This window comes from Drosophila simulans, chromosome 2L, assembly GCF_016746395.2.
Source record: "Drosophila simulans strain w501 chromosome 2L, Prin_Dsim_3.1, whole genome shotgun sequence".
In the NCBI taxonomy this organism is placed as follows: domain Eukaryota; kingdom Metazoa; phylum Arthropoda; class Insecta; order Diptera; family Drosophilidae; genus Drosophila; species Drosophila simulans.
Window position 1 is genome coordinate 1,880,666 of NC_052520.2, and position 22,935 is coordinate 1,903,600.

Here is a 22,935-nt window from a genome sequence, read left to right on the forward strand (position 1 = left end):
TGCTATTCGATTGTGTTTTCAACAGTTTTTAGTTTATTCAGTTTTTCTCTTCTTGCATAATTTATACATAGACATACACATTTATATAACATAAACCACACATGTACAACTAAACAATAGTTCTCGTTTATCAATTTCATATTTCTCTTCATTTATCTCGCATTCGGTTTGTTAATATCACTCATACGCCACGTGTGGCAGGTCAGAGAGTTGGGTTGGCAGTCCATCAAGTGGCATCGGATTTTTCATCATCCTGCTGCAGCGGCGGACTTTTCCCATTTCCATTTGCCTGCGGTTGTTGCTGTGCCGGGGATTCCGCCTTCTCCTCCCCCAAATCCACGGTGGTTTTCGAGGCGTGCAACTCCGTCTCCTCCGGAATGACCTTGCGACCCTCTTGATCCTAAGAAATGCGAAGATAAAAGGCGGATTAATGACTTTGAAATAATAGTGTGTAGGCAATATCATGCTAAATGCTGAGTAAATACGGTAAGCACTTCAATAAACTCATGCCAAACACAGCAGATTTTTAGCTAGCCAGAAAAGTGAGCTCCTATAAATTCAGCTTTTTATTCGAGTGAATCGGTTTTTTAAGGTCACACTGTATTCGCTGCAATTAAGGTGAATACACACTTGCATCCCCTCGTTATTCGCACACATGCAATTAGCAATTAAAAAGGTAAAATGCATGCAAAAACCAATTCCATAACGAGCAGAAAAATTAACCAACCAATTCAAACGAAATAAAAGCATAAGCGCCGAAAAAAATATAATCAAGTGGCAGCGGATGAATACCATGCCGAATTGTGGCCGCATTTGTGTTGTGCAGTGTAAAGTGCTATTTGCAATTTGCCCGCCCAACTTGCTTTTAGTTTTCCCTTTGCGCCCTCAACGGGTTTTCATGCACATGCGGGCAAGTATAATCAACATGCATGCTAATTTGAGTTTGAACATGAAATTTAAGTGGCCGATAAATCACATTTAATGGAGTTATAGTTCGATGATGCCCGGCATATTCCGCTCGTTTGGATTTCCCGCAAAATGAACGTGTTTGCTGACTAGATTGGAAATAGTGGTTCCCACTCGAGGACCCATGAAAAACTAGTTTATTGATCGTTTATATCTAATGATTTGATGGAACATAACCCAATTATTCTTGACCATAGCAACTTTCAGTCCTTGAAGCTATTGCCCTATAACTCCTTAGCGGATTTTTCAGCTGACTATTCCTCCCTCTTTCGCGTCCCTGGCTCCCCATTCGAATTTCAAATGATGTTTTCATTTTACCCCACTCAATTCTCGATTCCATAAGCATTCCGGCTGAGTTCGCTTCGCATATGCACGAATAAACGAATAAACTGCAGCAGTTGCATCGGAGATGGCTGGTGTTTTTCCTTTTTCCACTTTTTGGTTTATTGTCGAAAGGCATTTCCGCGTCATCAAACTTTTTGGATAATTCGCCATGCATCGAACGTAGTTGGCTCGTTGTTTGGCTTTTTATTAAAAAAGTGTTTGGGGTGGCTGGGTGAGGTGGGTGGAAAATGCACCGGCCTTGCAGTTGAATGCACAAAAGTTTTCCAACAAACTGACGCACACAAGCAAGTGCACCTCTGTATAGAAATGCGCATCTTAAGTGGCATGTGTGGTGAAAAGCGAGAGGAAACGCAAAGGAAAATGCAGGGAGAGCACAAAGTACACAGGAAAAAGTTACGAAAATGCAATGTAATTCGACTAATTGTAGTTATGTTAAGAACAACAAGTTTTTCAGACCGCAACATTGTTGGTAGTTTATCAACTTCTATTCAAATATCTCCTGCATACATAATTTTATACTAATACGATTTTGGTGCTCAGAGATAAGCAAATATTTGTATTAAGTTGGGTATTTCTCTGTGTGTACCCAGGGAATGAGGGCCAAGAATTTCTATAATGTTCCTGTTCAGTTCATTTTGCGCTGCTTTTGTTTCCATTCCTTTGTTTGCCTTCGAGTTGGTCCTTCCGCATATATGTATTTTTATATATACACACCATTTCAACCCCCCTTTCGCCGCCTGTGTCCTTTGAAGGCGCTCACAATGGGCATTACTTACGCGCAATTTCGCGTTCACTTTTTGTGCGTTATTCTGAAGAAGTTATTGGCCTCGTCGGAGGGCTACGATTACGTACATATAGTCGTTTCTGGCCAAAATCAACAGTGACAAATATGGCCAACAGCATCGAATTACGTGGCATTCATTTGGCGATCATTCCCATAAATATTTCTGTATTTGGTGCAGTTCCAGTCCTCCTCTCAACATCAATAAATCGTTCTCATGGAAAACGAAATAAAAATAATGCCAGAGAGAAAAAGCAAAAGAAAAGTCTTTGTATGTGTGTGTGTGTTTGGGGAAAAATGGCATTTTTCCTAGCTTTAGCTGAAGAAGAGAGAAAGCAAACCGGAAATCGTAGAAGGAAGTGGATCACACACATGTGTGCAAAACACACACACAGCATCCTTTGGCAATGCTAAAATATTGAGCATTCGATTGGGATTCCACTCATTCGTGCTTTTCTTTCTCAAAACCGTGGTGAAAGCATTCTGAAGTTCGAATACTTCCAATTAAGCAGTGCGATTTAGTTTATGATACTTTAATACATTTTTCTATCAGTTTCACCAAATGTTATTCCAATTAGGTTATTTGTTACAAATCACACATCACTTCATTTGATGGGTGTCAACATTATTTATATTCATATTAATGACATATTTTTTTCTCTTTCCTTTATATATTTTTGCATATTTATTATAATTTTAATTATGTTTGATTTTCCAACAGTGACTTACCACGGTCGATTGAAAAGTTTGAAATCATTTGCCACATTCGAACAGACGTTGCCTTTTGGCTTGTTTGTTTATTCTATGGCATTGTTGTTCTTTGCACTGCCCCACCCCCCAACACCTGCCACCCACCCCCTTAAATTGGGCAAAATAAACATTGTTGCTTTTTTACAGCAGCTGCCATTGTTATTCCTTTTTGTCAAGTTGTATTAGGTTCAACAACAAATCATTTGGCGCAAAACGTAAACAAAATCAGAGCGCAAAAAGGCATGGGAGCATAGAAAAAGGAGCACTTTTGAGCTACTACGTATCTGAAATTGTTAGCATTAAAGGAGCAAAAACAAATGCCAAATGGGATGTGAGGCGATGTGAGGAACCGAGCTCAAATTGCTCGACGAGTGTGCAAAATTAAACTAAACTCAACTAAGCGTTCAGCTCGCATGGGGCTCCAGGGGGTCGAAGGGGGATTGCGGGTTATGCACATAAAAACAAGTGATGCCCAAAAGTCAAATGGCGCAAGTGCGGGCTTTAATTCAACGAAATAACTTAATGCCCGGATGGCTTGGCAAACTGCGACGCCAGAGCCACCGCGTCCTCCGTTTCCTCCAGCCAGCCATTTTTCAGCACCCAACCACCCCTCGGAAAAGCAACCAACAAAGCTGCACTGAGAGCTGTACATGCCATTGCATTTTCCAGGATGTCTACACGGAGAGAAATTTGTTTCGTGATCCATTTCAAATGGAAGATGCAAGCTATTCTGGGTAAGCTTAAGCTGAGTAACTACATGAATCTCTGGTTGTGGTGCCCGAATTCTCCCAGTGCACTAGCGCAATATCTTGGCGAGTGATGCTGCTTTTGCCACTGCCATGGCCTCTGTTTATTCGCATTCAGTGCTGCATGCTTTCGGGCGCCTGCATCCCAGAACAAGCGATGCCAGAAGGACGAAGGACCCAGGACCCAGGACATGCCGTGCAGTTGCAGTTACATATGTTTGTGTGCCGAATTACCCTTTGCCAAGGGGTCGCATCGATTGACCAAAACTCATTGCCAGTTCATTTGGCTAAAGGCGGAAGTGGATTATGTTCCTCTTTCCCTATTTTGTATGGCTGAGATTTACATAACTCTTTTCCAAAATAATTAGAGTACGATAGCTTTTCCATTCAGCAAAGGGTAATTCTGCATTCGATCTTGCATGCTTTCGGTTCATTTTATTTCAGACTATGTCTGGTTTTTACTGTTCGTTTTTGTTTTTTTGTTGGATTCTTGTACATTACCATTAACATGGAGCTGGGTATTACGGATAAATCCACAGCGGGTATTGAAGTTAACAAACCACTTGGATACTTTTTCATGCGGCTGGGAAAAAATGTTGATTCCACGCCCTGTTTGTATGCGAATGGCATTTTTGGCTATAGCATATATTATCCACACATATAGTAAAGGGAGATGCACTCACACAGATACACACGCACACACACACCCACTTTCTCACACATACGGAAATCGAATAGAAAGCTCTCAGCTTTCCCTGGTTTTGGCAAATTTATTTTGCACAAAGCGAAGTTTCGGTTCTGGTTCGGGATTCTGCAAACCGAACTGGCCTGCAATTTGCAAGCGCCTTCTTCTGCACAGAGAGAAAAGAGGAGGTCAAAAGCAGGTCCTAACACTCAAATCAGTTAGATATTAAACTTACCTAATAAAATATCTATAACATTGCTATAAATGTCTATAGGGTTTTGAAGTTTCATTAATGTATACTCTTCCTACTTGTTACTATTCATTTGGCTTAGTGTTATAGCTATCTGCCCCCCGCTGAGGCTTCATCCCCCCGCTTTTTTTAAAACACTGCAGTGAGCTCCTGGTCTCCTGGGGTTGGGTTTCCCTTCATTCCATTTTCTTGTCCAGTGATGTGTGGAGGCAAAACTGTCAGTTTGGTCTGTTTCGCATCGGAATGCTTCGCAAAAAGCAGAAGCGAAGAGCAAATGCCAGGGAAAACTTTGTCTTGTTCATAAATTCATTAATTTGTTGTGTTTTTCTCCCTCCCGCTCCCTTGCAGCTGCAGCGTTTGATTTATTGAATTATGGTTGCCTAGTTGCCATAAAAGCCTCGCCTCAAAGCATTGAAAATTAATTACGAAATTAACTTTGACAAGCGGCTTTGAGAGTGCAGCTGGATTGTGAGGGTTATAGTTCGGGGAATGGGAATGGGAAGGGCGGTGAGGGGATAATCAATTGCCGGACATATATCATGGGAAAGTTTTTAATTAAAGGATGGCTCGGATGAAACTGTTCGCTCGATTGCAATTGCAGCTTGGGGCTGCCAGTTGGTGCTCGCCATAAATTATTAAAAATGTCTAAAGATTTTGCTAGTAGGTATCTAGCAAATAAGTGTCATTGGCCAGATGGCTCGGAAACAAATTACAACGTTTAAGCCATAATGGCAATATATCTTGAGTATGCAAACTAAATAAAGTTTGGTAAAAATCCAAAGGGGCAGTATTTCTGGGCGGAAAATCTGGTTAGCTTGTGTTCAGGCCAAAAATGATGAAAAGCCTTTTTAAACGGCTCTAAGTTCTTGCTTTTGAAATTGAAAAGACTACTGTTTCATAAAAGCTGCAATCCAATTCGATTTTCACCTGCAAACCTCTTGTTGTTCTGGGGTTTTAAGAGCTCCTCCTCTCTGCTCGGAATTTAAATTCGAAAAATTTGTGGCCAGCGGCGAATATGCTTTTCTGGAAAACAAAACCAATAAGCCCGGCTCGAATTCGAGCTGCACGGCAGCCGGAATGGAGGAGCTCCAGAGAAGCCGGAGAGAAATCGAATCCACTGGAGCGGCATCAAAAGAAACGACCGCTCGACAAAGGCAACCAAATGCCAAACACACAAAACAACCGCCTCTTCAGTGCCTCACTTGCCTCCTAAATGGAGTTCACTTGCAGAAAAAGCTACCAACGTTTCTAAGGATTATTTTTGGCAACTTAAATGAAAGTTTTAAACACACATAATCCTGCAAAAATAAACAAAATGTACTTATTGCACGCTATACCACATAGAATATATATATTTTTTAACCACTTTGTACATAACAAATACCTCCCTCTTTCCTACAGACTTTCCTACTTCTATCGCCCCTTTTTCTCAGAGTGCATTTTGTGCGAATCGCAGCCGAGGCGGATGCAGTTGGCCCCCGCTTCCGGTTGTCAAGGCAAAAACCAGAGGCAGGATACGGCCAGGCACAAAGGACACGCGGCAGCATGCTAAAAAGTTATTGTGGCAACAGATGTTGGGTATTTAAAAACCAAACATAGGACCGTGGAAAAACAGGAATCAAAACAATTGACGGCAATCAGCGAGAAATTCCAACGCAGAAACGCACACGCACACGTACACACACCCAGAGACATACACACACAGGGCGAAAAAGGACCCTAAGGAGGTATTTACTCACCTCCAGGACCACGCCCTCCAAGGCGGGCTGTGAAATATTCTTGAGATTGCTGTGATTCAATTTCGGGGCACTGTCGGCCCGATTGCGACCCAATGATTGATTCGACGTCTTGTTATCGGCCTTGCTCAGCATCGAATTGTTCGAGGACTTGTGATTAATCTCCAGCGCGGAGCGCAGGATATCCACTTTGGAGGCGCTCCCGATGTTCCCGTGCCGGGGAACCCCCCTCAAAGACTCCACGTTGTAGCTGCTGCGTCGCACGGACAGATGGTCATGGATATCGGCCTGCAGCAGGGAAAATCAATTTAAAAAGCGCTTCTTGCCAAATCATTACCCGAATAATCGCAGAAAAAACTTGTGACTGACACACAATGAATATTGGATAAAGTATCATTAGCAAAAAGGATCTAACTCAGTTGTCTTATTGTTTAAATTTTCAATCATGTCACATTGAATTATGTATCTGATAATTAAGTTATCCTTTCAATTGACAGAGGCATTGTATAAATGCGGTGACCAACAAAGGGTTCTTGATTAGCCAAAACTCACCCGCGATCCCCGCGGCAGCGACGACAAACTGCCAATCTGATTGTACTTAATCATCAGACTCAGTCGCTCCAAGGACATCGAAGTGCCCTGCTCCTTTGTGGCGGGTTCGGTGAGCTTCTCCGTTTCTCCCGCCTCCACTGCCTCGACCTCCTCCTCGGACTCCTCCGTGGTATGATCGAATTTCCGCAGCCAAATCAGGTGGAGCAGCCCGTAGGCGATTCCTCCGACCACCGCCAGCAGGCCCATGTACCGAAAGGCATCTCGAGTGCCGAACTGACCAATGAGGAGTCCTCCAGTGAAACTGCCACTGCCGCGCCCTTAAATTGCAGACACACCAAATGTGATTACATACACGCAGAGGCTCATTAAGAAAGTACACCGACAAAAAATAACAATAATTGTGCTAAATAATGTTATAAATATTTGTCTAATTTTGATTTATTGATAAATATTTCCATCATATATCATCGTAAGGTGTTTGGATTTTGAGAATACTTTTAGCTCCATAGGCATGTGTAAAATCGTGAAGCCGGGGATGCTACTTACCCAAACTGAAATGTGCCATGCCCAGGACACCAATCAGGGTGGCCAGCAAACTTTTCGGGGCCAGGATCGAGCAGTAGGTCGCCGCAGCCACCCACATGAGATGACAGGATAACGACTCCATGGCCTCGAACGGAAAACACCACCAGGCATTCCTTTATCGAAAGGAAAAAGGGGAATTCAATTTGGAATTGCATTAGGCCGAATGGGATTCGCACTCACTCGATGAAGGAGTAGCCCACCAGGCGACCCGCGTGCGAGAAGAACGCGATGATAATCAAATTAACGTGCCCAAAGATCCGTGTGATTTTCTCCGCTCCATACAGGAAGGGAATACTGCTCACGGTGCCCACGGTGATGGTGATGCCTGGACAATGAAATCGGTCGTAAATGAAAGTTAAATCAGGTCATACAGGCGGTAAAATGCCGCTTTAATGTGCGGAATATTAACCCCAAATGGGTCATGGATGTTAAACTCACCCAGCAGGTAATTCGGAGCTCCCAGTTCCTTGAGGTACAGGAACAGGAAGCTCTCGATGAAGCCCCAGAAGTTACCGAGCACGAACAGGAAGCAAATGAATGCAATCACGTGGGGCATCTTGAGGAGATTCCACAGATCCCGGAACACATTGTCGGCTGGCAGTTTCTCGCCAAGAGGCATCATAAGTACCGACATCGTGGATATCACCAGCAGAACATCGTACGTATAGAAGGCTGCCGAGTAGTCCGTGTACCCCAGGCCCCTCGAGGAGTAATCAATCATAATGCCCGTTATCGGCGAGAATATGGCCATTCCGATGCTGGAGAACAGACGCTCACGTCCAAAGTCTCCGCCGTACTTCTCAATCATTGTCAGGGCAATTGGATCCATGATGGTTACTCCGGCGGACAGCATTGTGGTGGCCAAAAATCTGGGATATAATCAGACAGGACGGATACAATGAGAATAAAATCTAACCTAACCTCTAAACTCACCTGAGCAAGAAGTACACCCAGAATATGATCTCATCGGTCTCCTTGTAGTCCGGCGGACAGATTTCCGGCGCATTCAACGTAAAAGTGCAACGCTGCATCATGCACTCAACGGCTCCGGATGCGATATTGGTCATATTCGTGCGGCGAACCAAGCCGCCACATCTCAAATCCAGATCGTCCATGTCCGTGAGGTTTATGTTACCCCTGACCAAGTAGTCGTGACCGAATCTCTGCAGGATGTCGGTGACGGTCTCGTTGGCGTCCTGTTCGATCTCCATGCCCAGTTGCTCGGTGGGATCGGCGAGATCGGGATGCATTTGCAGCATGAAGTAGGTGGCATCGTCGTTGTCCGAGTGCACCCAACTGCTCCAAAGCAACTTCTTCTGACTGCTGTCTGTCACTGTGGGGTAAAGTAAATTCATAATTGTTCTTTCGTCTAATTGTATGACTTTGCTTTTCACATTTCTCCGCTATGTTAGAATGAGTTTTTCACATAATCAGACAGGCAGTAAAATTGCTTTTACACTTTTTCCGGCTCAGCACCGCGCCCCCCGAGAAAAGAGAGATGAGAAGGATTCCGCCTCTGACTTTCAGTTGTATCCTGGTGTGTCCTGGGCTGCGATGTCCTGCGCCGGCCATGCATGACCAATTTCCAATTGTGCCAAGTGTCAAGAGTGGGGCCCGAGTGTAATGCCATCATGTTTAGTTAGTTATGCACTTTTGTCTGCTGCTGTAGTGCCCCCATTCGTGAATTCCCACATTGTGATTTCGGGCCAGGACATTGCCAAAGTTTCGGACTCTCCTGACTTTTGTTTGCGTGAAATGGGGCAGGGGAGAGTTTAGCCAACTTCTGATGTAGGTATAACTCATAAATAGGAGATGGTTCTAGTTTAGCACTTCTGGGAGTATGGGAATCTGTGGTCTTTTTGGAGCTAATGGAGGACCCTTGTTCTAATCATCACATCACACTTGATAGATTGTTTCGCGAAATGGGATTGAACAATTGAAATATTCCATGTTATCATTGCACTAAAGTAAATATTTTCTTAGTATTAGCTACTCTGTCGCTAAAAATACATTCAATTTTCACTATTAAATGTATTTGTTAAATGAAATGAAATTTTTTAATCCATAAAGGTAGTCATATAACAATCTCATCCCTGCTCAAAGTAAACTGTTTACCTTGGATATTATCCCGAGCGAAAGCACTCTCTTTTCCATCTCCATTGGAAATATTTTCATTTCCCCCTGTCTACTTTTCCCCATCTAGTGACAGGCTGCCGCCCACTTTTAATAATGTGGAATAAAAACGCCTTTCAGTGAAGTTTTTTCGGAGAATTGGAAAAAGTTCCCCCGTAAACTTTGGCTCCACAAAACGTCAGGCTTTAATGACAACCACCAGCCACCGCACTCGCACGCACTCGACAGGTTGAATTATACTTATTTCTTGTAGTTTCATAGAGAGTCGACTCGGTCTTTGGCTTTTATGGTGCAAGTTGTTCTCGGTTTCTGCTCCCGCCCTCCAGGTTGGTAGCTCACAAAAGACGGAAAAACAAACTAATAAAAGTAAAACACACACGGACAGGGGCAGGAACATGGACACGGACAAGGATATGGACAGGGATACGGACATCGACACGGATACGGACACGGACACAGACACAGACGGAGGCTATGGACTTCATGGGTGGGGGAGGATAGGAGAGAATTGCAAGTCGACAACAAGTAAACTGACTGGAAGAACAAAGGATCTACTACATAGAATCAACTTGCAAAGTACACTTGGATACAAAATATCTAGGTACTTTTCAACTCAGGTTTAAAAACAGGCAAAGAAATGATTAGGACATTTCTTAATAATATAACGAGTGAATGAAATGTAATAACCCCTAATGTGTTTTTGAGTATCTGCCTTTTTTTAAACACCACCTTCTGCTTAAAGTTTCTTGGAGTGGACGTCCAACTGGCCGTGATAATAACGCTGTGGTCAGTCGGTGGTCGATCAAGGGGAGTCCGATGTGGACGGGTTCATCGCGTCACTTACAATTCAATCCCTGCATGGACATGGCCGACAGTTCGGCTGACGATGACTGGCCGGGCTCCACACCCTCCTCCAACGCGTCCTTCAGCTGGGACATCGGCGGGAACATGGTCGATGACATATTAAGTACTTCTTGGTATCTGCTCCTCGTTTGCGTTGCGAATAATGCTGGCAATGATGACGCCGGCGATGTGGTGGTCGATGTGGTTGGGGCCGGCGATGAGCTCGATTCCGAGGAGGGTTCCATTGTGGTCGTCCTTGTTGTGGTTGCTGTTAGCTGGGATCTCTGCGTGGTGGACGATGTGGCTGTCGGGCGCACATCATACGCCGGGGTATTCGTGTAAAGCTGGGGATTAACTTGCTCCTGCATCAAACAATAGTCGACGCACTGATGCACGGCCAATTCCAGCTCCGGCTCCTCTGGACATTCTCGACTCGGACACGGCGACCACCAGACCTGCGGAGAAAAATGCCGGAGAAAAAAGGGATGGGGAAGAGACAAAAGTATGTATTGGAAATTAGAAATGGGTAAAGGATTTGTGCAAGCGCGGGATAGCAAAGGCTCCCTGCATCCCTGAACATTTGTCCGGATTCTTTACATCGATTGCTTGAGCTTCCAGTAAGCTTGCCTCATTGTATTTGCACCCAAGCGGTAGGATATGTGAAAACATTGCTAAGGTATTTACTGCGACATTCTATTCCTATCCCAATCCATTTTAAAGTAACGCAGTAAGCTTTCAGAACACACTCCTGGCTGTCACCCTTTAGTTTTCTCAGTACTAATCCACCAAGCTATAGGTAGGTCATCCAACCCTGTAAGCTGAGAAACCCACAATGTCCTCTGTGCCGGCCAAGTCGTGGGGCATTCAGTTTCGCGAAGTGGTCAACTCGCCCTATGTCATAATCGCGCTGACCTGTGTCCTGGGATACGTGGCCTATATAAAGACCAGACGCCAGCGTGGAACCTACGACGATGAGGACTACGAGAAGGAAGGGCATCGCAAGCTGCCGAAACCATTGACTGGACTTCGTCTGAACCGGAATCAGTTGGCCAAGTACAACTCAGGGCATCCGGATAAAATTTACTTGGTGGCTCTCTGCGAAGTGATCTTTGATGTCTCGAGTGCCGAGCATATTTTTGGGCCTGGAGGCGAGCATAACAAGCTAACGGGAACCGAAATTTCGAATTTCATAAAAAAACAAGCGATATTCATGATGCGTGACCCTAACTCCAATTTCGAGGAATGGAAAATGATTCTGGAAGACTTCTTCTATCCGGCTGGTACACTTATCGACTTTGAAAAAGATCAGACTACTGATGGTGAGGATAAAATGGACTCAATAGTTGAAGAATCAGGCGAGGAAGATGATAAAAGCGGTCTTGGGGAGCAGAAGATGGAGCCGGAAACAGAGCCGGTAATCGAGCTTGATTCTAAACTAGAGGTCCTGATTCCCGAAATGCCTGACCTACATTTGGGCCCAGCAGATGATCCCATAAACTCTGATTGCGATTCTCTTCGCACTGCCTACGATTTTCCACCAGGTCAGGATGATCGCGCGGATGAAGAAGATGACGAAGATGGGGATGAGGATAAAAAAGATGTGGATGGTGAGGAAACCTTGGTTGAAGTTGGCCAGGGGGATCGTAGTGCCAGTCCCAGCAAGAATGAAAGCATAACAGATGGGACCCTCAACGACACCATATGGAATGACACAGATGTAACGATGATTGCCAATTTTTAAACATCCTCATCTTCATACGCCGCCCATTGAAATCCAGTCAAAAGTGGCACTTAACCCATCATAAGCTCCCATATATGAACTTAAGCTGTTAGCCGTAATAACACAAACACAAATGAATACCTCTCGGATTTTATGTGTATCTGCATTCACAGCACTTACACTGTAATCAATGCTTTTTACGCATTCCCAAATTATGTATAGCTAAAGATTCGATAGGGATTTCTAATGTATTGCTATGTAATGAAAGGGTTAACGTGTCAGATTAGTGTTCTCTTTGAATGTTTTCCTATGAGTATTTTTCTCGCAGTGTATGGCCTGCGGCTATGTGTTCGTGCTCCCGCATATATCCGTTACCAATTTTAATGCGAATTCAATAAGGCTCTGCGAAGGGCTGCAGGGGGCGGGTTGATTGGGCGCCCGCCTGCAATAATAAAATGGTAATTTCCGTTCACTGCCGTCGTCGTCGATGCGGTCGATGCCAAATAAATTTATGCCAAACGGCAAACCGAACTCGGCTCTATAATGGCATAAAATAGTAAACCGCAAGCAACAGGACATGGCCAGTGGAACAGGACACGGGATGTGCTACATGAGACTCCTGCTCCTGTTCCAAGGATGCTGATGTCCGTGGAACGTGCAGAGTGAACACAAATGTAGCCATAAGATGCGTTTGCATGCCCTCTTGCCAGCAAAGTGCTCTAACAAGGGGTACTGCCATTAACAATCCATTACACATTGGTTTATGTATCTACATATGTAGTGACCCTGTAGGGTATTGCGTATTCGACAAGTCTAGCTCGGCACTTCCCCTGCTTGCTGCAGCCATTTTAATGGTGTTATTGTATTTTATGGGCACATCATAAATACAAATTCAATATACGCCCGTGCCAAGTGGCGAATGCTGGGTGGAATTGGCCGCCACTGGATGCGTGTGTGCGTATCGTTCAGGCACACACATTCGTGAAATGAGGCGAGTGCTGGGTCGTTCTTTGGCCAAGGGCCAAGCATCCAGGACCAAGGAGCCAGGACCAAGGACCAAGGACCCGGAATCTCCCCCAAAATAACAGTTCCATTGCGTTTCATTACGGCTAACGGCAATGGCTCTAGTGCGACTGCGATTGCGTGTGTGAGTGTGAGCACTAGAGAGATTTCAGTGTGTGTGCGAGTGTGCATTCGTGTTGGTGTTTTAGTGCGGCTTAAGTGCTAGCAAAACGACACTAAGATAAATGTACGTGATACACAGCCACGGACACGAAACACTCACACTACCACTCCGAAAAATCCATAAGCTTTTGCACAACAAAACAGAGGAAAATACATTTGTCTACCATTAAGTAGGTTCGCTTTCACCTTCTGCGACTCTTTGAAATAACAAAAACGTGTGTTTTTAATACTAGCAAAATACTTTTACATACCCAAACAAACCACATGTTTTTCTTTCTTATTCGATGGCAAAATAGCGAGCAGAATATGGAGGAGCATAAATTGAATCGGCCATGACAAAAAATACTGCTCCGTGTTTGTGTCATTCAATTACTTCTAGACATCTGAATTTGAGGGAATTATTTAGTTTTACCATAACAAGATTTTCTGTTAGTGCTTGTAAACCTGATGTGCACTCGGCCAAAGTGGATTTTTGCCACCGTCTAGAAGTTGTAGAAGAGCCCCGAAATCTCCCCCACTCGGAAAATCTTGTAGTTGCTTCTGGTGAGCTGTTTCTAATGCGTTCCATTCGCTTGCTGGCTGTCAGGCTGCGTTGCTGCTGCTGTCATTTTCTATTTTCCATTTCCATTCGAATTTGTTTAGCCTCGGCCCGCTCTCAAACGCAAGGGCCCTTCGGCTTCGTTTTACCATAATATCCCAGTCATGCGGATGGCCCCGCCCCTTGCCACCGCCCGTCTGCTCGTCCATAATTCGATTTATGTAAAACTCTTGTAGTCCTGCAGTCCTGCGACTGCTGCAATTTGCTGCCAGTGCTCAAGACCTGCTTGTGTCCGAATGCAATTGCCAAAAGGTGTAAGGCCCAGGCTGTCAAGCTGCTCTCCCCACTGACTCCATAAAGAATGCAGTATCGGGGGAATTGAACGGAGCTGAACTCGGTCGAACACCTCGGGGAAGGCTGTGCTCCACATCTGCACATCCATTCCCGAAATCTCTTGCTGGCAGCCGTAAAGCTTGTACTCAAATTTGTTATGCCACATCTGACCGGCTTACAGGACCCACAGGACCCGAAGGACACGCAATAACATCGGAGCCCCAAAGCCAAAGTCAGAGTCGTTTGCATTGATACGATCATAAGCATAAAGCGGGCACACACATATATCGATATCAATAAAAAGGAAACGCTGGGGGAAATCACAGAAATTCTGCTACGGCATACATAACCCTTAGCCCCGCCGCCCCTCCCAGCTGGCATGACATTTATTTGCTTTATTTCGATGATTTTACATGACGCAAATTTATGCACAAATGCAGATAGAACCAGGAGCGGAACCGAACCAGCGACGGCAAAAAGAACAGAGACCGGAAAAAAAGTAAATGGAAAGGGATGATTCCAGCTGCTGCACTCACAGGGTGACAGAAAACATGTGCACTCGAAAAATACGTTTTCTCACATTCGCCTGTGTAAAAAATGGTATTGCACAGATTGTTTACAGATTTAAAGTAACTACATTTTTATCTGAAGGTTTAAAAGGCTTAATTTGTCAGAACATAAAGACATATTCCGGGCTAAAACCCCCCTGACTGAAATGTCGTGTTCTGTTAAAAATATCTACATTTTAACATTTAATGATCGGGTTACAACTGTAAACTGGCCAAGAACTAAATCAAACCTATTGAGCTCCTTGGTCCTCCCTAGTCGAATGTCAAATCACTAGAATAAAGGAATAACCGCCGAGTCTGGTGCTCCGGGCGTATACGTAATGCTGCCCTGTTCTGTGTACGTGCGCACATCGTCGCATTGCGTATCCGCCCCGTGTGCGTTTGTGTGTGCGCCAGCATGTGGCAAGTTGCTGGGAGCCCAGAAATCAGCAGGAAGTTGCCAAACGGAACGGAGCATCTCGCTGTTTTCCGCAGAATCGCTCCACGCGGCAACGTGCACGCATTAGATACACACACACAGACACTTCACGCCTGTGTGTGCTTGTGTTTGTGCGTGGAGTGTTGGCGTGGGTGTGTTGCATGTGGCAACATAATGTTGCCACTGCCTCGAATAAATGCCGGCTTTTATGTAGTTCTCCTCTGCCGCATCGCTGGCTCCTGCGTTCCCTCCAAAATAGAGACGTGCCGTGACTGAAGTGAGGCCATTGTGAGGAGTGGAAAGAGGGCTTAAAAGCGGTTACGAATGGCTAAGGGGATGCCGAAGATTTTTGGCAACTCACACGCAACAACTGCCATTGAAAATACTCTTGGCTGGCTGAAATGAATTCGCTGCTCAAAATATAGCACACTTAGAGTTGAATTTGAATTACAGCTGCCCAGAATGTGAATTTATATCGTTTAATACTAGAAGAAAATCTCGCAGAGGGCTACAGACTAAATCTTTAATCGTCGGCAATTTAAGCGTTTTGGGCGTGCACTAAATATAAAATTACATCAAGTAACTTCACTTCCGCACTGATGACATGTTCAGATCCCCTCACCTGTGTTCTTTACTTTGCTCAATGTGCAGTTAAAGTCATCAGAAAAGTGCAGAGCGGTTTAAACTCGAGACTGGTAAAGTGGGTGCGGAAAATGCAGGGTAACCGTGAAATAAGCGCATTAAAATAGTACAGCGCAACAGCTGTTTTCCCCGAAGCAGCAGAATAATGCATCCGGGAACTTTCGCCGCTGGGGAAAACTGCGAGAACCGAGGTTGGAAAACCGCAGCCACATCATTTTTAGCTCTTAACTAAACAAGCGTCTAAAGATATTTGCCCACGCACCTCAACCGCAGCCCCCTAAGCAGATTACAGTCATCGCCAAACATTCAAACTGATTGAAACGAAGGTGGAGCGCTTTAATCGATTGCAGCTGCAGATTTCATCAGTCTTTAGTGTGCACAGCAAACAAAGAGGGTCGTTTAATATTAATAAGTGCAACCAATGGCTTCTGATTGCATCATGCCAAATTATGCGACAATTGTGAAGATTCATGCTGCTGTTTTTGAGATATTAAACTGTCATATTAGGCAGAAGGAGTTGGAGTATTTTTGCAGTGGAAGAACTTACCTCGATGTCGCCGCTGTCTGGATGTCTCAATACGAACGCCGATGGCACCACGCCCGGAATCTCCTGCTGCGGAATAAAGAGCAGCGAGTGGTGGAAAATCGCATTCAGGAGCAGACTCATCACAACGACCGGTTTGTATTTGCCAAATTTGTCAACGAGGAAGCCTGCGGGGAGCCGGGGAAAATGGCATCAGTATGGGAAAATGTAAGCGAGATTGCTGTAAGACGTTGGAAACTGCATCGTCGGGCGTGTAAATCCAATACTTGGCTCCTCAAAGCAACTTGACTGCCATTTGATTGGTTGCTGGCAGCTCGAATGCGGTTTAAGTTGGATTTGCCACACCGAGGAGGCAAGCCGAGTAAGCTGCCACATTCCTGCATTTTGTCAATACACAAAAAGTTATACCCGCCGCGCTTTATTATGGAAACACATATATTTAAATCTCCCGCTTAAGAACTTTAAATGATTATTACGCTCACTACTATAAGTACTTCAAATTTTATGTTTCGTTTCCAAACTTTCCAAACTCCTTGCTGGCCATTTTATTCGCTCGTTCGTCTCGAACTCGTTTCACTTTTATCGCCTCCAATGCCATTAAATGGGACTATCAAGCGCGATTATAATGCAAGTTGGATGATCGAAATTTTGATGTCGCAACTTTACGAGAGCGTTTTCACTTAGCGCACATTTTATATTTTTTCGCAGCTTTCATGTGCGGCAATTCGAGCAGCTTTATGCACTTGCCACACCCCCACTTTCTGTGCCACGCTGCATCGCCCACAACATTTGTCTGTAGCGAGTGTCCACATAAAATGTTTAAAACCTTCGCTGTCGCCAACATTTCATACCGCAAATGCATTTTTTAAAATGCGAAAGCAAATAATAAGAACGCACGAATCGCGCTGCACAAAAGGAGCAGAGTGCAACCAACCACACGATGGGGGCACTTCACATACAGACATTCAGAGGAGAGCAACAGAACTCTGTTTAATTGTCATTTAAACTGCAAGTGAATTAAATTATTCGCACTCGTACGGAAAAGTGGCCTAAAAAATATTGGGCGTGGAAAAAATTCGCTCCAAGGTTGGATAAAACCAATCAAATGTCCGCTGTGCGGTTGAATAAATAATATGTATATGTTTGCGCAGCGCGGATATTTGGAAATAAATCACATAGGCCCAATCGATTGATTTCACAATAAAGTCGTTCTTAAGTTTCTTCTGCAAATGCTCGGTGTTTCCACCAAAGTGCTGACTTTAATAACGAACGAAAGCGAGTGCACTGCACTCTTCGGCGAATCTCGCTTGGCTTCACATTGGTTCTTGCTCTCGTTTTCATGCCCGGGCAATCAAACAAAGCAAACTTTTAATTAAAACCCACGCGGCAGGCTAATGAAAGTGCATTAAGACAATTAACCGCCGATCCCGATCCCGAACCACTCACCTGTTATGGGCGGGCTGAGGAAGGTGGTGAAGGGCAGGGCCAGGTAGATGATGGCAATCTCCTCCACCGTGAGTCCAATCGACTGCATGTGAATCGTGAGGTAGGGCAGCAGGGATGAGGTCGCTGCAAGGACAAAGGAGTGCGGATTATTATATTATTATGCGAATTATTGCCGCTGACGAGCAGAACTTAATCACCGACAGGAAATGGAAAAGAGGGGAAATGGCGCAGACACAGTGATGGAGTTTCCAGGCGAAGTGAAGTGAAGTGGGGAAGAGAAATTATAGGGAATTAGAATGGCCACAAAATGCATAATTCGATGATGGGAAGAAAAAAGCTCATTACCCCCTTCAATTTAATAACAATGTCATTATCACTACGTATTGCACAGAACGAGTAATTAAATGACACAAAGAGAGTCATTAAATTAGCAAGTTGAATTAATTAAAGCAACGAATTTGGTGTGTCTAATGTTAAACTATGAAAAAATCTTGATTTATTATTTAAGCTTGGCCGGGTAATTCTGTAATGTGTATTTTCTTAAGTCAACTATGGCACATAAATCGCATTATTCATGGCCTTCAAATGAGACACGGCGGAACTGAAATCGAAAACGGGCCGCAGATAATCCCCTGCGTTTCAATAATTTATGAACATTAACGCGTCACGTGGCTGCAGTCAAAAAGGAGGCGCAACCGAGGGAAATAATGGCGGCAAATTGGGCGAAACGGGGCAGCAGTCACATTCCCAATTTGGCCCGGCCACCACTTCATTCCACAGCCTTGACCAATTTGAATGCAAACACGCCAAGGATGCCGGGCACGCAAGGATGTGTGTGTGCGCGTGGGAAAAGTGCGTGTCCTGAATGAAATGAAATGAAATTCGTTTGTTGGAGTGCACTTAACACGCGGCCTCGGAGAACGGCGGCTTGAATTCGCTTTACAGCTCCTCCTGCATCGCCTCAGATAATTAACAATAATACGCCGTGTGTGTGTATGTGTGTGTGGCTGCTTCTGTTTGCCCGATGCAATAACAATTAATTGCTCGTATTGCCCCTGCCGATTCTTCCCTTTCGCTCGCCGGAAACGGAAACGCATGCATGTCAGGGTTGTTTGCTCGGCGGCCGCCATTCATGTTCATTCGATTTTTCCAACAGAGAGAGAAAAGAATGAGAGAAATAAGCTGTATGAAGTGTGCATTAAACTATGCAGTTTTAGTAATGCCTGACACCCAGCCGAATCTCTAAATAATCTGTAACATTTTCTTAGCTAAAATTGATAAATGCACAAAAAATAATTTTGTTTGTGCAGCCGTCCGTGGAAAGTTCGGCTCAGTTCCGTTCGGTCGGGATCTGTTCCTGCCACGCTGTCATTCGTAATTAATGTCCCTTTGCCCATTTAAATGTTTCCCCTCCCCCCGACGCACTTTAATAATTATTATTCCGTTTTTCGCTGGCACAAAGTTTTGGCAACACGTTCGAGCCATCTATGCAATTTGCAACTATATTGCACTTTATTTGTGAATTTTTGAGGGAGCAGCTGGAGGAGACAAATGCGAGATGTGCTGCCAGAATTATTAATTGCGATTCATTTTTGCGCTTGCTTTTATTTTTGGATCCAATCGACCGGTGAAAAGTGAATTTACATTTGGGGCAAACGTTGCACTGGATAATTTGGTTTCGGAAATTAAAGTTGATTGATACGAAAGCTCACGAAAAACTTGCAACCCAATTCGCATGATTAAGCCTTACATTTGTAAGACCTCATTTTCAGAGTCCTGACCAAATGGCAACCACATATTTGTTCACAAAAATTATACTTGTACAGTTTCTGCGCAATAAATTGAAAAGATCAAAAGAACAAAGGCCGCAATTCATACTGATTGAATCGACATAAATATTGAACAAATAATTAAATGAAGTTAATTAAATCAGCAATGGGTTCTTGTGCAAACAAAAGGCACATTTCAGCAACTAATTACAGTTTAATGTGTATGCATTCATATTCAATAATAAATCCCTTTTTTTCTGTGACCACCACGCTGAAGGTATACTTATTTTTCTGAAAAAGCCATACAACCTTTTTCATCAGACCAATTTTAATCTCAAATATTCGTTTTATTCATTTCTAAGCTTTGAATTTACTGTGCCTTTGATTGAATTATAATTCTCCATTCGGAATTACATTTTAAAACCATCAAAATGGCACTGAAATATGGAAGCTAAACCCATAGTAATAAATGCCGGGCAATTCCCTTGTCTAGCCAATGAAATGAATTAAATGTATTAAATTACATTTTATCTAAGCCAATTAAATTATTTTGTGAACTTTGCACTGCCCAAAAAGCGAGACGAAAGTTCAAGAAATGCCAAAAAAAGAATCCGCCGCCCGACTTTAGCCAAATAAAAAACGCATTAATACTCATTTTAGTGACAATCCGTGTTTAATGTGCGAAAGACAAAGGAGGAGGCGGGTGGGCAGTAGAATCTTTTTGCCATTGACCGCCAGAAAAAGCATTCAGAAAATGGCGCACGGTCAGAAAGCGGAGGCGCTCGCATATGAACATACAAAGATACAAACACACTCGTCCAAGGCGAATCAAAGTAAACCTTTCTCAAGCTTAAATCTCATAAGCTAGATTTATTTACAAAAGACGCACCCACACACACACGGGCACACACACATTATGAATGCCTAATTGCCACACGCTGGGAAAATCTGCTCAATGTGCATCGGACTCTAACTGAATTTATACAAATGTGTTACATATTTCCCCAGCCTAATTGATAACTTCCGACCAGCCCCCCCGCTACCCTACATTTCGGAGAAGGGGCTTCGTGGAGTGTGATAATGAATTCAGATTCACTGCCAGAGAAACAGTCGGTTGCCCGGACTTTGCTCGGCGTTTTTCCAGCTGCTGCGCTTGTGTTTGTTTTCCAGCGATATGGAAAAGCGAAACTGTACCCACATTTGACGTGCTTTTTTGGGAATATCTATAAATATTTCAGGGAAAAACGGATGATATTTAAATGTGCGAAAAAGAAGACTCAATCGATTCTTAAATTTTTCATTAGTTACTATTACAGCGTAGAAACAAGCCAATGCCTTGAATAAGCTACTTTTCTTCTGACTCAGCTTAACAAAACCCCCGTTGTCAACGTGTCGTATGCGTGATATCTGTAAAAAGCTAGGAAAACGCCATGGGTAACTGACCAACTCCGCAGTATAAATGCCTTGCAAAGCCGTGACGTTTTTTGTTTCTTTGCCAGCTGAATGAAAAACGGTGATAAGAGGTGATTTCTAATTGGTTTTTAATGATACATTGTGCACATTACTCACCGCCATACATCACGAAAAGGGTTATCTTCAGCATTATCAGGTTGGGATTGATGCCGCGCCGTTGGCAGAACTCTCCGAATCGCGACAGCTCCACTTTTTCCGATACCGCCGGGTCCGTGGCGATTTCCTCGCTGACCATTTTCCCCATTTTCCCAACTAACACTCGGCTATTTGCATAGACTGTGCGTGGACTGTGTTGAAGTTCGTTTCAATGAAAAGCGGCCAGCGGGGCGCGAAAAACTGCCACCGATCTAAGTTTCTCGGTCACACACAGATACGCACACAGACTAACACATGGCAGGCACTCGAAATTAAATCCGTAGTTTATTTGCCTTTTACGATTTCTCTCGCTGGCTTTTTCTTGTGATTTTGATTAAATTCAATTGAAATTTGTGATCATCCAGGCAGACCAAGCCAGTTGTTGTCGCTGTATGTATAAATATGCATACATATATAACATATATTACACGCTAAATCACTGTTTGCTTTGGTTTTGGTTTTGGTTTTTCACGACTTCTAATACTTGATCTTTGTTGCTTTCAATTAGCTTTTCCGTTTCCCCGCACTTTTCAAGGTTTCCTCTTTGGGATTTTCCTTTCAATTGCTCACTTTCCACACTTTCCCTGTTCGCTCACGATTTTTCCTTCCTGGCTTGCCGCTCGAACTTTTCCAGTCGCCGTTCGCTTCGTGACTGAGCTGCAGGAAAATGAAAACGTCTTATCAACCTCTCAGCTATATCCCCAGATACACAGATATACAGATACACAGATCTTCAGATAGACTGATACACAGATCTACAGATCTCCAGATCCCATATCCCCCGGATCTCTGAGCACACTGATGATCATAATGATGATGGTGATTCTAACTTAAATTGGAGCGTCGCTCGCTGTGTTGGTGTCCGATCCCGAGCTCTTCTTGTTGGTGTTTTGTTGATGCGACAAGATTGCCGAGAGATAATGTCTCCGGATTTCTTGAATGGAGATAAAAGCCAACGAAACCTGAGCGACGGCTGACGTGCGACAATGTCGCGATCTCCGCCAGAGTGACTGGCAGCCCGGGGACCGAGGAGGTCGGGGATCTGGAGGCTGGCGAAAGATCACTGGGTAGGCCAAGGTTCGCCCACCGGAGGGGCTGGGTGCCGCAGATGCGCAGATACACCCCCTCGAGATTTGAACGCTGTGGGGATTAAGGCGGTGGAGATACAAAGAGAGAGCAGCGAAGTGCACAGTGAAAAATGATAATTTCAAGATTTGCTAGTTGGATCTAATGATATTAACTGGAATTTCCTTACCTTCCGTCACAACTCAACAACATCAGCCGTATTCAAAGGCAGTGAAATAATCGCCTCTCCACTCGAAAATTCCACTGAAGGCTGTCCTGGGACTCTTGAAGGGTGTCGAACGGGAAAATCGTGCCAGTATCGCAAAAGTTTCATGCATTTCCCCAGCGAAGAATTCTATATGTTTATACAGCGTTGCAAACCGAAGCGAAGACCGTACTGAACTGACCAAAATCGAGCATATTCCTCGATAGCACCTGCACATGGACGGAAAAACTCATTAGAGATAGGGAAATTACATGTTCATATCGAGTGATTGATTGGGATCAAAGCACGTGTTCGGTCGCCAAATTACCAGATATGAGTGCCCTGACAACCGGCCAATGCTCAACAGATTTTTTCGCCGTGTCTCGGAATATTTACGCCCCACTGACCCGGCCCAACCTCCATATAAACATTTAAGCCTTTATATGAGGGGCTCAACTGACTAGCGGCGCTTCCTGAACGGAGTTCATAACTTTGTTTTGTGGGCTGTCAGATAAGATAGT

The 22,935-nt window shown here is 44.1% G+C and overlaps 2 protein-coding genes across 3 annotated transcripts; one reads left to right on the forward strand and one right to left on the reverse strand.

Moving 5' to 3' along the window:
• Nucleotides 1–10: 10 nt before the first annotated feature.
• LOC6730615 lies at nt 11–22,641 on the reverse strand. 2 transcript variants are annotated; one of them, XM_016179196.3, is made up of 13 exons: nt 22,400–22,640; nt 21,106–21,801; nt 17,768–17,890; nt 16,325–16,488; nt 10,374–10,827; nt 8,330–8,729; nt 7,835–8,265; nt 7,577–7,721; nt 7,358–7,509; nt 6,812–7,128; nt 6,263–6,547; nt 4,090–4,197; nt 11–400 (listed from the first exon to the last, which is right to left on the reverse strand). In XM_016179196.3, exons 2-13 carry the CDS (start codon nt 21,251–21,253, stop codon nt 227–229), a joined length of 2,901 nt encoding a protein of 966 aa, XP_016023053.1. In that variant the 5' UTR covers nt 21,254–21,801; nt 22,400–22,640; the 3' UTR covers nt 11–226. The 2 variants fall into 2 exon arrangements, with proteins under 2 accessions (XP_016023053.1, XP_044778276.1); XM_044922341.1 differs by lacking the exon at nt 4,090–4,197 and having other exon boundaries at nt 22,400–22,641.
• Nucleotides 11,112–12,371, forward strand: LOC6730616. The gene has a single exon (XM_002077759.4). It carries the CDS (start codon nt 11,205–11,207, stop codon nt 12,111–12,113), a length of 909 nt encoding a protein of 302 aa, XP_002077795.1. The 5' UTR covers nt 11,112–11,204; the 3' UTR covers nt 12,114–12,371.
• Nucleotides 22,642–22,935: the final 294 nt, after the last annotated feature.